The 13,352-nt window shown below is 33.4% G+C and overlaps 1 protein-coding gene across 2 annotated transcripts; it reads left to right on the top strand.

Moving 5' to 3' along the window:
• Positions 1-4,396: 4,396 nt before the first annotated feature.
• On the top strand, positions 4,397-13,352 carry LOC147396665 (uncharacterized). Of its 2 annotated transcripts, XM_086451693.1 has the most exons (10): positions 4,397-4,772; positions 9,125-9,205; positions 9,302-9,390; positions 9,482-9,556; positions 9,724-9,854; positions 10,350-10,427; positions 10,517-10,561; positions 10,650-10,694; positions 10,781-10,843; positions 12,996-13,352. In XM_086451693.1, the coding sequence occupies exons 1-10, from the start codon at positions 4,650-4,652 to the stop codon at positions 13,094-13,096; spliced, it is 831 nt and encodes a 276-aa protein (XP_086307819.1). In that variant the 5' UTR covers positions 4,397-4,649; the 3' UTR covers positions 13,097-13,352. The 2 variants fall into 2 exon arrangements, with proteins under 2 accessions (XP_086307819.1, XP_086307820.1); XM_086451694.1 differs by lacking the exon at positions 10,517-10,561.

Genomic DNA, 13,352 nt, shown 5'->3' with positions numbered 1-13,352 from the left:
AGAATTTGCATTCGTCTTGAATTTCTTTTAGGATGTCGATATAGCAACACCGATCCAAGCCAAGTTTAGAAATATGTTTTTGTTTTCCACCAACGCAATCACTACTTTTGTATCTTTTAATCATATAGACGATGATAGGTTATCACCATTATTTGAGGATGATAAAAGAGGGTTCTTACTCACAACGACGATCGAAGAGGGTAGAAGAAGATGAGGGTTTAGATTGAGAGTTCTGTTCATTGAGAGTTTTGTAGACAGATCGTTCTCTAATTTAGCTCCGAATAAGCAAAAAGGATTCTGTTTAAACAAGTTTTAATTCAAAGGTAGCTTCGTAAATTCACGTATATTTGAATCATTTTACCCTCTCTGTCAACATAAACTTGTTTTTCTTAACAGTTTGACCAAGTTAATGAAAGTCAAGAGAGTAGGCCTCATCTTGCATTTCGCACGGGGAATTATCACTAATTTTATCAATTTATAGGGGTGTAAGACTAAATTTTTCAAAAAGAAATCATCAATTATTTTGAAAAATAGATGATTCTTCAAACTTTTCAAATCATCTAATTAATCACTGATTTTTTGGACAAAACCCATTTCAATAATTTTTTTGAAAAAGGTGTTCACGAAAATTTTACAAATTATACTAACAACAAAGGGTAATCATTGGTGGCTGAACTACGTGGTGGTGGATGAAGTAGGAAGGTTGATGTGAGGTTTTGGGTACATGTAGAGGGGGAGTATCGCTAACTTTCCCAATTTTATAGGGGTGTAAGACTAAATTTCCCAAAAAGAAATTATCAATTATTTTGAAAAATCATTGATTCTTTCCTACTTTTCAAATCATCTGATTAATCACTGATGTTTTTTTTTTTTTGACAAAACCCATTTCAACAATTTTATTTTTTAAAAGTGTATAAGAAAATTTTACGGACAACAAAGGGTAATCATTGGTGACCGAATTACGTGGTGGTGATGGCTAAAGTAGAATGGTTTATGTGAGGTTTTAGGTACATGTAGGGGCAATAATGGATAAACATTGAAAAGTGGGAGTGATAGGTGATATTGATGGATTTGGAGAAGTGATAATAAAGTATCAAAGAGCAATCAATTATTGGGACAATGGACCCAATGTATTAAACGCGTAAATAGGTTGGCTTGATGGCATATTCACATTTGGCAAGTCGTCTTCATCCAAAACAATATGATGAGATATATATGTGAGAATTTTATTAATTCTAAATTCTAAAATCTAATATATATAATCACATGAGACATTAGTTGATAAAATACCAATAAAATCATACAAACAAATATATATATATATATATATATATGGAAATGTTCAGCACCCTAAGTTTTACCACACATTTTGACAAACGTTTTTTGTCCTACATGGGTTAGAAGTATTGGAATGAGCTGATTTTTGGTGAGGATGATCTCTATGATTAGAAGATCATCCTCCCCAAAAATCAGCCCATTCCGAAATGTTTAGCCCCATGTTTACACGTTGAAAAATCGTGGACCGTCCATTTTTTGTAAATCAATTTTGATGGGGTTAGAAGTTTTGGAATGAGCTGATTTTTGGTGAGGATGATCTCCTCACCAAAAATCAGCTCATTCCGAAACTTCTAACCCATGTAAGACAAAACGCGTTTGTTAAAGTGTGTGGTAAAACTAAGGGTGGCGAACGGGACCCATATATATATATATATATATATATATATATATATATAGGGAACGGATCAAGGGACATATGAAAAATCATATTTTAAAACAATGTAACATTAATAAATTTTCAAAATATGGGTTAGAAGTTTCGAATTAAGATGATTTATTGTGAGGATGATCTTTATAAAGGGAAGATCATCCGAAAAAAAAAATTAGTCCAATCTGAAACTTTTAACCCCATTAAAAGTGATTTAGAATGTGGACCGCTGATTTTCTGTCAATAATTTGTAAATCACTTTTGATGGATTTAGAAATTTCATATGAGCTGATTTTTTGTGAGGATGATCTTCTCATCATAATGACCATCCTCGCAAAAAATCAGCCCAATCCAAAACCTCTAACCCATAGTTTGAAAAACCATTGTTTTTACATATGTCATTTTAATAAATTTTCAAAATATGAGTTAGAAGTTTGGAATTTAACTGATTTTTCGTGAGGATGATCTCTATGATGGGAAGATCATTCGAAAAAAATATTTACTCCAATCTGAAATTTCTAACCCCATTAAAAGTGATTCAGAATGTGGACTGTCGATTTTTTGCCAATAATTTGTATATCACTTTTGATAGATTTAGAAGTTTTAGATTGAGCTGATCTTTTGTGAGCATGATCTTCTCATCATAATGACCATCCTCGCAAAAAATCAGCTCAATTCAAAACCTCTAACCCATATTTTGAAAAACCATTGTTTTTACATATGACCCATGAACCGCCCCCTATATATATCTCAAGAAATCTTTGAACACGATGAATTAACAAAGTTAGAAAAGCATACCATGACTCATTGTGATTTAGTTGATTGAATAATAATAACTCATCGAAGACAAGCAATAACCCTTGTATCCTCAATATGGACTGGTTAGGATTATTATTGGAGTTGTGATAAACTGATGTGCTAAAATATACATTGTTGACGTGGAAGTGCACAAAACCATAGATCTTTTTCTTCTAGATACACTAGGAAAAAAAATCTATGGTTTTGTTTGTTCACTTGCCACATCATCCACATACAAATCGCATACGTTTTGGCTTGTCATTTTGTCATACCATTGATCTCACCTCCCACTACAGCATGAATCGAAAAGCAAACTCTTCAAATTGAAAACGAGCTAGCATAGACCACTTGCTTCAAAACTCAAGATTCTTCTATAGAAAATCTATAAAAAGGTCGGTTATTTCACTCTTAGCGAGTCGAAATACATTTGTAGTCATCACATCAGGAACGGTTTGTTTCAGGAACTAGTGCAATAAATAAATAAATATAATCCGCTTGCCTCTTTTAATGAAGAATTAGTTTAATTGATATCCTATTATTAATATTGTAATAATATTGGGTTACAATATTAATAATAAGAAAAATAGCAATTCTTAAAAAGATTTTCGACCTAAGTTTTAAAATTCATGAAAACTTGAAATGTTCAAGATGAGTGTGGAAAATAAAACCAATGATATTTTTTATAATCACTGATAAAAATAACATAATAACTCAACCCACCAATAGGCTTAATCGGCACAAAACCCAAATGTGAGAATATAAATGTTCATGAGGTTTGGGTTTGTTTGATTGTAAGGAATTCATTTCAAGGGAGTACTTATTCTCTGAGAAAATAGATAAAATCCATGGAAAATGAATTCCACCAAAAAAAATTAAAAAGAGAGTTCATTTTAACATAGTTTTAAACCCGTCAAGTCGGCTTGAAACCCTGCCAACTTGATTAAGATCAATTTTATTTCGAGGTGTTTCAACTCGAAGATTTTATGGAATTAACTCAAAAGTGAACTCGATTGTATCAACTCAAAAATATAAAATGAGTCCCTTTAGAGACTACCAAGTTATTCCATTACACATTATAATTTTGCAGAATTTGTTTTTATTGTTTAAATATATTAAAAATACTTCTTTAAATATTAATAAATTTAATATAATTTTAGTTTATTTTACTCATTCAAATCGACTCACAAATTGTCATCTTGACTCAACTCAATGAATATTGCTAAAGTGACCTCAACATTGTACCTCATATTACACATCCTATAGGAAAATGTATAGGAATCATAGATACTTTCATCGAGAGACAAGTTAAAAAACATCTATGGTTCCTACACACTTTCACGTCAAGGATGAGTGATACGAGATACAATCTTGAGGTCACTCCAACACGACTCCAATTCAATTTGTTTAGTTTTTGAATTTTAAAACTATAATTTTTAATTTTGAAGATGTGATTAACATAGAGAGAATAGCATTTGGTGGGAAAATTATTTCCCTAGGGAATGAGATGGGAATCCATTTTCCCTCCTAAGGTTGAAAATCATCTAAGGTGGGGAATATAATTCTAGAGATTACAATAACAAGTGCTAAAAAGTCTTTAAAAAAATAATTTTTCAAAAAAAAATAATTTTCCAAGTATTTTTCATGCTTAATCAAACATACCCATAGATAACTTTTGACTTGAAAGTAAAAAATGATCAAATAATCATTATTGACGGACCGATAGTTAATCATAATTAATTTCCCTTTGTGAAGATCAACAAATTTTACGACCAATACAACTTTGAATTGAAATTAAAAATTTATAAAAATAATCATTATTGTATATCTATAATTAATCATAATTAATTTTCTTTAGTGAAGATGAATAAATTCTTGTCAAAGAGAACACCTTTTTCCCAGATTCTTTCCTTGACAAAGGGTATTTCCCAAAAAATTGAGAATCTCATTTTTGTCCCCCCAAAATGCAGTTTTTGTGAGGCCTAATGTCCCAACAAACTTAAAGCCATGAAAAATAGCTGAGGTTTTAGCTTAAAGCTCAGCTCATCTGCTAGGGTTTTAGGGTTTCTATCTCTCTGTTTCTCTTTTAAATCCCAAAACCTCCTCTCTTGTCTACTCTCTTTCTCTCTCTCACTCAAGAAGAACAATCATGGATAGATATCAGAGAGTCGAGAAACCAAGACCCGAATCAACAATAAACGAGAACGAGATCCGAATCACTGCTCAAGGTCTGATCCGGAACTATATCAACTATGCAACCAATCTTATTCAGGTAATCTCCCCATTTTTAATCCATCAAAATTTCAGAATCTATCTGTTCTCTGATCATAGTTTCTTGTTTCCTTTAATGGGTTTTGAAGTATTTTTGGTTTTATTAACTGTAGGCTTTCATGGTTGGATATATCTGTTTCTTTTTTCCTCTTCAAATAAATCCTTTTGTGTTTAGTCACTTGTATTTTCACTAGCTGCCTTTTTTACAGAAGGATTCTTATTGGTAATTTTTGTTTTTGTTTTTTTGTTTTTTTGTTTTCCTGAGATGGTTTGTTTGATAAAAGCTAATTTGCCTTTGTTCATAGTTCTAAGTTTTAATATTAATTTTTACACCCCCCCTTTTTGTTTTTGGCATGAAATGGCGATTTTAGATATTAATTTGTGTCCCTTTTTTGCATGAACTTGTGTAGAATATCTTGCTTGTCTTTTCGCGCTCCAGAGCAGTTATTTTTTTTGGATAATGGAGTGATCTTCATTTTTCTTTTACTCTAATGGGTTCGATGACATTAGTAGAATATCAGTTGTGAGCATTTTGTATCTGTCCTAAAGCATCTCCATCGGTGTCTCAAATTGGGATGGCAATTCCAAAATTTGAAATAGCCTCTCAAAATTGCGCTCCAACGCATCTCTCAAATTGTCTCTCAAATATAGCATATGCTAAAACTGATGCTATATTTGCTAAAGTGTCTTTTAGGTTATAAAAGGTGTCTTTTTAATTTTCTTTTGACCAAAAAAGACCATTTTTTGTTATAATTTTTTACCAAATTGCCATCCAAAGCATACCAATGGCATTTTTTTTTAGATGAAGCATTTGAGAGGTACATGTCAAATATGCAATTTTTGCACTTTATTATCTCAAAAAATAGAATTGCTAAAGGCAAATTTAGCATTAGCATTGGAGATGCTCTTAACAATTTTACTTGAAGTTCATAGAATAAATGCAAATGACTGAAATTATGGTTTTTTGGGACACAAATTATGGTTTTATTGAAAATATACGTAGCAAAGTGATTAACTGAAAATAACTAAACGAAAACCGAGAGATAGGACTTAGCATTTTGAAAAATGATGCAATCTTCCACCAATGAACCCCAAGAGCATTAGTGTGAATATATAAATCAGAAATAAAGAACTTATATGGGAATGGATGGAGTGAGCACATATTGTACACACTGCTCTAAAGATAAGATTTCATCACGCTTTAGAAAAAAGGCTAGAGTTTCTAGGTGTCAACTTCTTAGATTCAATGGCCATAACCTTGCAAAGGCAACACTCCAAGTCTCAAGGTTATAATGAAATCAAGAATAACAAGTCACCTATCCAATTATGAACATTTTAAAAATATCAAACACAGTATAAAAATTGAAGTAGATCAAAGCGGAGATATTGATTGTGTTTGTTTTTTATGGAGTCCAAAACCAACGAATAAATAGACTACTAGGTTAATGTTCATGTCTTAGACATATTGCTTGGGATAACAAGTGAAAAGAAAAGGTTGCAACTTAATAGTTAAAGACACTAAAGAAAGAGATGCAACATACTTGTTGGATTTCCATTGAGGTGTTTTATTTACTAATCAGCTTAAACCCATTGCTCATTATGTTGAATACACAAATTCTCTATACAACCCTACGCAAGTTATCATTAAAAAAAAAAAAGGAAAAATCTCTATACAACACTTCACTAAATGAATGTGTTCAATACTCTTTTTATTTCTCAAAATCAATAGAGGCGATACCATTAGAGAGTTGTTTTTTTTTTTAAGTTGTGCCTACATCTTATTTGTCTGAATTCACAATTATACGTATTGTTTTGTCCAAATTCATATTTATACTTACTGTTCATTGTTTTATCTATTGCCTCTTATCAATCACAATGAATTAAAATAACCATAAATGTTTATCTACAAAGAAGTTTCTCAGTGGCTTTTACACCAGCCTTATTTAGCACAATAAATCTTGATTTCAACGTAGATCAGGTAATACATATTTTTTGGGCGGATTTCAGCGAAATAAAATACCTACAAGAGTGAAACCTATCCACTCATGAGTTCAACTCCTCGTATGATATCCAAATGGCTTTGCTTTATCCGTCAAGTATCACACATAACAAAAAAATAATTTAACACACTTATTGATGCTTCTGATCATAATTTGGGTTGTTGGTGTATTTACACACCTTACCAACAACATAGTTTACATGTGGTCTAGTTCAATTTGTATTGTACATTAGGCTTCCTCTTTTCTACTATTGAGATGCACCTTCTCTCATATTTTTAGAATCATACTTGATTAAACATCCTTAGTACTTCATATAGTGAGATTTAGGTATGATTATTCTTCAGATGGTCTCATTATTTTGATTCCAAGTTTTAATCTGCAAACCCAAGTATTTCATGCTAAATTTTCATTTGATTATTTTAGTGAATGTAGTGATTTTATTGTTTGTTCCCATAATTAACACGTTTTTAACATATTGACAATCAATCACACAAGCCAATACTCTTTGTGTACACATATGTCTCATATTCATTAATACTAAATCCACTATATCATTGCTCAGTGGAATATTCGTTGCCATTGGTTGAGCTTGTTTTAATCCATAAAGAGAGCTACAAAGTCTTTTGAGTACCTTTCTTCTATTTCACTATTTAAAGATTCCGCTTTACATTCATTTGATGTATTTCTAATTTATAAAAATCAGATATTGTTATTAACATTATAATTCAGGTTATCCTTGAAATTGATGAATAGGAAGTCTGAACTTTGTATCATAACATTTACCATGTCTTTTAAAGTTTCGTTTTCCCCCATTTTACATGCTTCATTTTGTTGTGGCTCATAAGATGCAGTAGCTTGATTTTTAGCAATTAAGTTCATGAAATTTTGATAGAAGTAAAATCGTACATGCCTCCTATGTTTGGCCTTAATAATTTTATCTTTTTACCTTGTTGATTTTCAATTTTATCTTCATCTGTAGGATCTGTGCCCCTAAATACACGTATCGTATCTTGTGTAGATATATAAAAGTTATGAAACATTTTTACCATCTTGTCTGTGTAATTTTCAAATCACACAACCACAATTAACAGAAAAGGGGATAAGAGACCTCCCCATCTTAGCCCTTGTGATCTTTGAAGGAAACTTGTCTGGGATCCCTTAACTAGGATGGAAATGGAAGGTCGAGAGTACAAACGTGAATCCTCTTCTTCTGTTTAAGCACAAGACCATTCTACCCGTCAAGCATTCTATGAAGCACGATTAACATGATCGTTTGCCTTCTCCATATTAATTTTGCAAATGATCCTTGACTTGCATAATCTGACCTTGGAATCAATAACCTTTTTTGGCTTCAACACTCCATTAATTTCTCCCAGTTCCTCAAACACCACCTTCATCATTTGGTGCATCATACAAAATTCCCTATCTCCACACATTTAGTTCCTCATAAGGGCCTTAAGCTTCTTATGAAACACAAAACCTTCCCTACCCTAAAGTGGAAAGTGCTCATTTTGCACTCTTACCATTTACGTTAAGATCTTAGAGCTACATATTTTCAAACCTTAAGGGCGAAAACAAATGAGAGATTTTAGTAATATGGTGTATAGTTCAGATATTCTTTGATGTACTATTACACCCCTGTGCTAGCAAATACTCTACAAATAAAGAAGAATACATCAAATTAACAAAATACCCTTGATTTATAGCATAACTTGATGTGCAAGCTTTGTTGTTTTGAGTTTATACTAGATCTTGTACAAAATCCTTCCTTACTATGGTGAGCCCCATTTTCTCACATTTTCTGTTTTTTTTAGAGCTGCTATTGGTACCCCAACTTTTAATTATTACACCCCAATTAAAAACAAAGAAAATGTGTGAATGGTTGAGAATAAGTAAAAGTTGGGGTGCCAATAGAAGCTCTCATTTTTTGTGTGCTAGATTTCTATTTTTTGGGTTTAGGATTTATATGAGCCTAATCATAATTGTAAACTTCTGAAATTCTTTGAACAAGTGTTGTAATGTTTCATAATGTTGAGTTTATAATTTGAGCCAAACCTTTGTAATGTTTGAAAGGTGTGTTTTAATCTTTAATTGGGGTGTGATAAATAATTTATGAAATTGGGGTGTAATAAGTAAAATTTGGGGTTCCAATAGCATATCTCTCTCTCTCTCTCTCTCTCTCTCTCTCTCTCTGTTATGCATGTCGTCTTTTATATATATTTGCTATGATTAAGATTGATCCTTGTGCACAAATGTGTCAGCCATTTGTCCATTTCTATGATTAGTGAAGAACTTGCGACACTTCATTCTGAATTATTTGCTACTCCACATTTTTTCATGTTACTTTGCTCAGGAGAAAGCTGTGAGGGAGATAGTCTTGAAAGCAATGGGACAGGCAATCAGCAAGACGGTGACCATTGCTGAAATTATAAAGGTTAGTTTCAGTTGATTACAAGCATTCTTTACATATTTATTGTATTCTACAAATGCATATAGATGATTGTGCTCATCCATTTACATATAAAAACAGAAGAGAATGCCCGGGTTACATCAAGAAACGACCATCAGCTCGACAAGCATAACTGATGTATGGGAGCCCATTGAAGAGGGTCTTGTACCGTAAGTCTCTTGTCTTTCTTTTTCTCGTCACCAAATGAATTTATATCTCAATGAGATAATTTTGATTCTTGGCCATGAACATTTCATGCAGTTTAGAGATGACTCGACATGTTTCAATGATCTCAATCTCCTTGTCAACAAGAGAGCTGAACAAGAAATCGCCTGGGTAAATTCTAGATCTTCAGCAGTCTTCGAGCTTAAACTGACCTGAGTACTATTTGTTTAACTCTTTATTTTCTTTTACTTTTTTCTGGGCTACATTAATTCTGTTCGGCATTTTTTAAAAAAAAGAATTTTTAATTAAATTTGGAAGGAAATTCTCTGTTTTATTAGGTATCAAGCTCCATCATATGTGGAGAAGCCAAGGCCACAACATCAGTATCGACAACAGCAGCATCAGTATCAACGACAACAGCAGCATCAACCAAAACAAGTGCCTATGGCCATCACTGGTGCTAATGAAGGTGATGTGTCATATATGGGCTGGGGCAGGATTACCTAATTCGCTACTAAGGTTCCGAACCACAAACTGGTTCTAAACAAACCAGTTTGTGGTACGGTTCGCTCTTGGTTCATGATATGCAGAGAACCAAATGAATTCATCATTTTATACTAGTTTTATTACACCTGTCTACATATTGATAATATTTGAGATATCCCCCTAAAATTTCAAATTGATAGCATGCCCCTTTGACTATTATAAATAGACAACTAGAAAATGACAACTAAAAAAATCTGATTTTTTCTTCCCCAAATCTACCATCCTCAATATCGTTTTTACCCTACTCATCACTTCAATCTACAAATACCCTCATCTCTGTCTACCCCTACGAACCTTACTTGCAAACCACATGAATTCGAACTGAGCAAACCCACGAACCAGGTAACATAGGGCTGGGGATGTCGAATTGCTTGTAATTTAGCAAAGTCTTAACTATTTATGTGCGTGCGATATTCAGATTCATTTGGCCGGGGATGGGGTCGTGGCAGAGGAAGAGGGCGGAGTTGGGGCAGAGGTGGATACGGGAACCATCAAGGTATTTTTCCAAGCATTATTTATTTTTATTTTTTTTTATTTTGGCATCGTGTATATTCCTCCTTACCCACTTAAAATTTTCTTTTGCAGAAAATGGTGGGAGTTGGGGCAGAGATGGATATGGGAACCATCAAGGTATTTTTCAAAGCATTATTTTTTTATTTTTATTTTTTTTTGGCATCTTTTATATTCCTGCTTACCCACGTAAAATTTTCTTTTGCAGAAAATGGTGGGAGTTGGGGCAGAGGTGGATATGGGAACCATCATGGTATTTTTCCAAGCATTATATTATTTTATTTTTTATTTTGGCATCTTGCATATTCCTGCTTACCAACTTAAAATTTTCTTTTGCAGAAAATGGTGGGTATTGGAACTTGGGTCGAGGAGGTGGACGAGGAAGAGGTTGGGGCTATCATGGTAAGCAGTTAATATGAATGTATGCTTTTGTTAAAATGTATGTATGCATTTCAAGCTTGCATGAATTGCATATAAAAAGATATGTTTTTAGCACCTATGATTTCATTCCTTGCATGTATGTCTGTTACAGACATGCATATGTGCGGACATCTATGTTCTGTGGACATGCTTACTAGTTTGCATAGTGCACAAATTCAGGTTCCATGAACACCATTTTCTGTGGACGTCTTTAGCATGAAGACAGGGACATGTAGCAGATTTAGTGAATCTTTCTTCCCCTGAAGTGCTCATGCACACCTCTTCCATGTGGCAGAATTGAACATGACCTGTATGTGTTTGTGTGTTTTGTGTTTCATTCCACATGCTTTGACCCAATGTTTTCAATGTTGTTAGAGGCTTACCCCCTTAGGGTCATAGCAAAGGCCTTGAGGCAAGGAATCATTCTTTTAAAGTTTACGCCTTCTTCAAATAGGCATTGAAAAAGCTTGTCATAGGGGAAACATTGCCTTTTTGGTTCTTTTTGACCAAGGCTTATGCTTTATGGGATGTGGTGTATTTTTCTCTGTTTTTTTTCCCCCAATTTCATTACATAGTAGCCTGCAATAATTATGAAAGTTTTTATTTTTTTATTTTTATAGATTGTATAATTATGGAAGTTGCAATGTTAAAGCATTATTTTTATTAAAGGTCAGTAACAAGATATATGTGTGTACCAATCAAGATAGTTGAAAATTATTGACCTTTAATAGGGGAGAGGGAGGAGAACTTTATGGGTCTTTGTTTGAAGGTTTCATTTTAGTTATATACCATTTTACCAATTCCTATGCCCTTCAAACTAGCAATTCTTTCCCAGCTTCCATTGTTTTGGGGTTCGAAGGTCCCTTCTAAGGTGGCTTTTTTCAAATTTACAGTTATCTTGAACAAGATTCCAACCACGGATACTCTCATGCATCGGGGTTTTATCTGTGTCAATTTTTGCCAGCTTTGTGAAGCCAATGGAAATCTGTTGATCACATTCTCATTCATTACCCCTTCGCTTGAATAATTTGTCTTCTTTCCTATCCCTCATAGCCATAGCTTGAGTCTTTCCCAATACCAGCCAGTCCTATGGCTTTTCAGTTGTTGGAGAGCTAATGTCTTTAGATCACGCAAAAGAATTCTTTGGAGCTTCTTTCCATTTGCTATTTGGTGGCTGGTGTCCTGTTTTTTCCTTTTTCTTTTTTATTTATTGCATCCTTGCAGTTTGGTCTCCTAAGACCTTTGCTTGCCTTCCCTTCTCTCTAATTAATTCTACTTCACCTGTCATTCTGTCAATATATACTCATATTTTGTTTTGTCCTAATTTGTAGAGGCCCAAGTCAATTTGCAACTCCTACTATCTCTGGCATTTCTTTTTCTTCTAATATTTTCTGTTTCTTCCCTGTTTCTATTTCTCTCCATGCCGACCTTACTCATCTGCTGCTTCTCACAGTTTTATATTACTATACTTTTTTACCTAGAGTGGTTGTTATACTCTTAAATGTTGCTTCTTCTTCTTCTTTTTTGACTTAGGATTAAGTCTTGGAAATTAAGACAAATGAAATTATGAATGGGGTACAATTTTTAATTCAATTTTGATAATTTCGGAATTTGGATTGGATACTACATTTTGGGAATGTCAGTAATTCTCTTATAAAGGAATTTAGCTATGTTTTTATTTGTATATTTAATCAAGTGTTAACATACAACAATATGTTTTTTTAGTGTTTATTGTTTCATTACCTGCAGACATGTCTTGCACATTTCCTGTAGAGAACTATCTATCATTAAGTCAGAAACATAGCATAGTTTGTGAATCTTGGTTGATCCTGAGTGTACACTACACACACCTATACCATGTCTCGAGATGAAAGTGCTTCAATGTGCACGTGTGTGTGTGCGTGTACATGTATTGGTCGACATGCTTTGACCATTAGGATTTGAACCAGTCGAAACTCGACTTGTACTCATCCCTTCACTCCAGTGCAGTTTGTGTGAATAATTTAGCACAGATATTTATCACAATTTTTTCTGGTGCAAAATGATAATTTGGTTCATTAATTCTCACTAAATTCAGTGTCAGTAGCATATATCTATACTTTTAAGGATAATCATTTGACAATCTGTTTTATAGGTACTGGATATGAAAGAGGCAGAGGGGGAGGAGGGAGAGGTTATGGTCGTGGGCAGGGGAGGATGGGCAGTCGTGGGAGGGGTGGTGGCAACCAGGAATAGTTGGGGGGGTTGTGTTAATACTTGAAATGCTTGGCTTGGTTTGATTTGGACCTATAATAGGGAAGCTGGTTCTATTACTGTTTTTGGGGTGTTTAAAGCAAGCAGTGTTTAGTTGTTTTCTCTATTATATGGAAGTGAGCAGGTTTGGAAATGTTTTGTTGCGTTTTTTTTAGCCAATAGCAAAGTCAGGGTTGCTCCTTTATTGTAATTAATTTTCAACTCATCTTTGTATCCATAATGTATCCCATTTTTCTCA

This window comes from Akebia trifoliata, chromosome 8 (genome assembly GCF_017979445.1).
Source record: "Akebia trifoliata isolate Shusen 1 chromosome 8, ASM1797944v1, whole genome shotgun sequence".
Taxonomy (NCBI): domain Eukaryota; kingdom Viridiplantae; phylum Streptophyta; class Magnoliopsida; order Ranunculales; family Lardizabalaceae; genus Akebia; species Akebia trifoliata.
This window is presented reverse-complemented; position numbering and strand designations above follow the sequence as displayed.

Excerpts from the sequence above, each read along its gene's own strand:
- LOC147396665 (XM_086451693.1), top strand. The coding sequence starts at position 4,650 with ATGGATAGATATCAGAGAGTCGAGAAACCAAGACCCGAATCAACAATA. Across the intron at positions 9,206-9,301 it reads CCATTGCTGAAATTATAAAG|AAGAGAATGCCCGGGTTACA; the intron begins GTTAGTTTCAGT and ends ATATAAAAACAG. Across the intron at positions 10,695-10,780 it reads TGGATATGGGAACCATCATG|AAAATGGTGGGTATTGGAAC; the intron begins GTATTTTTCCAA and ends TTTCTTTTGCAG.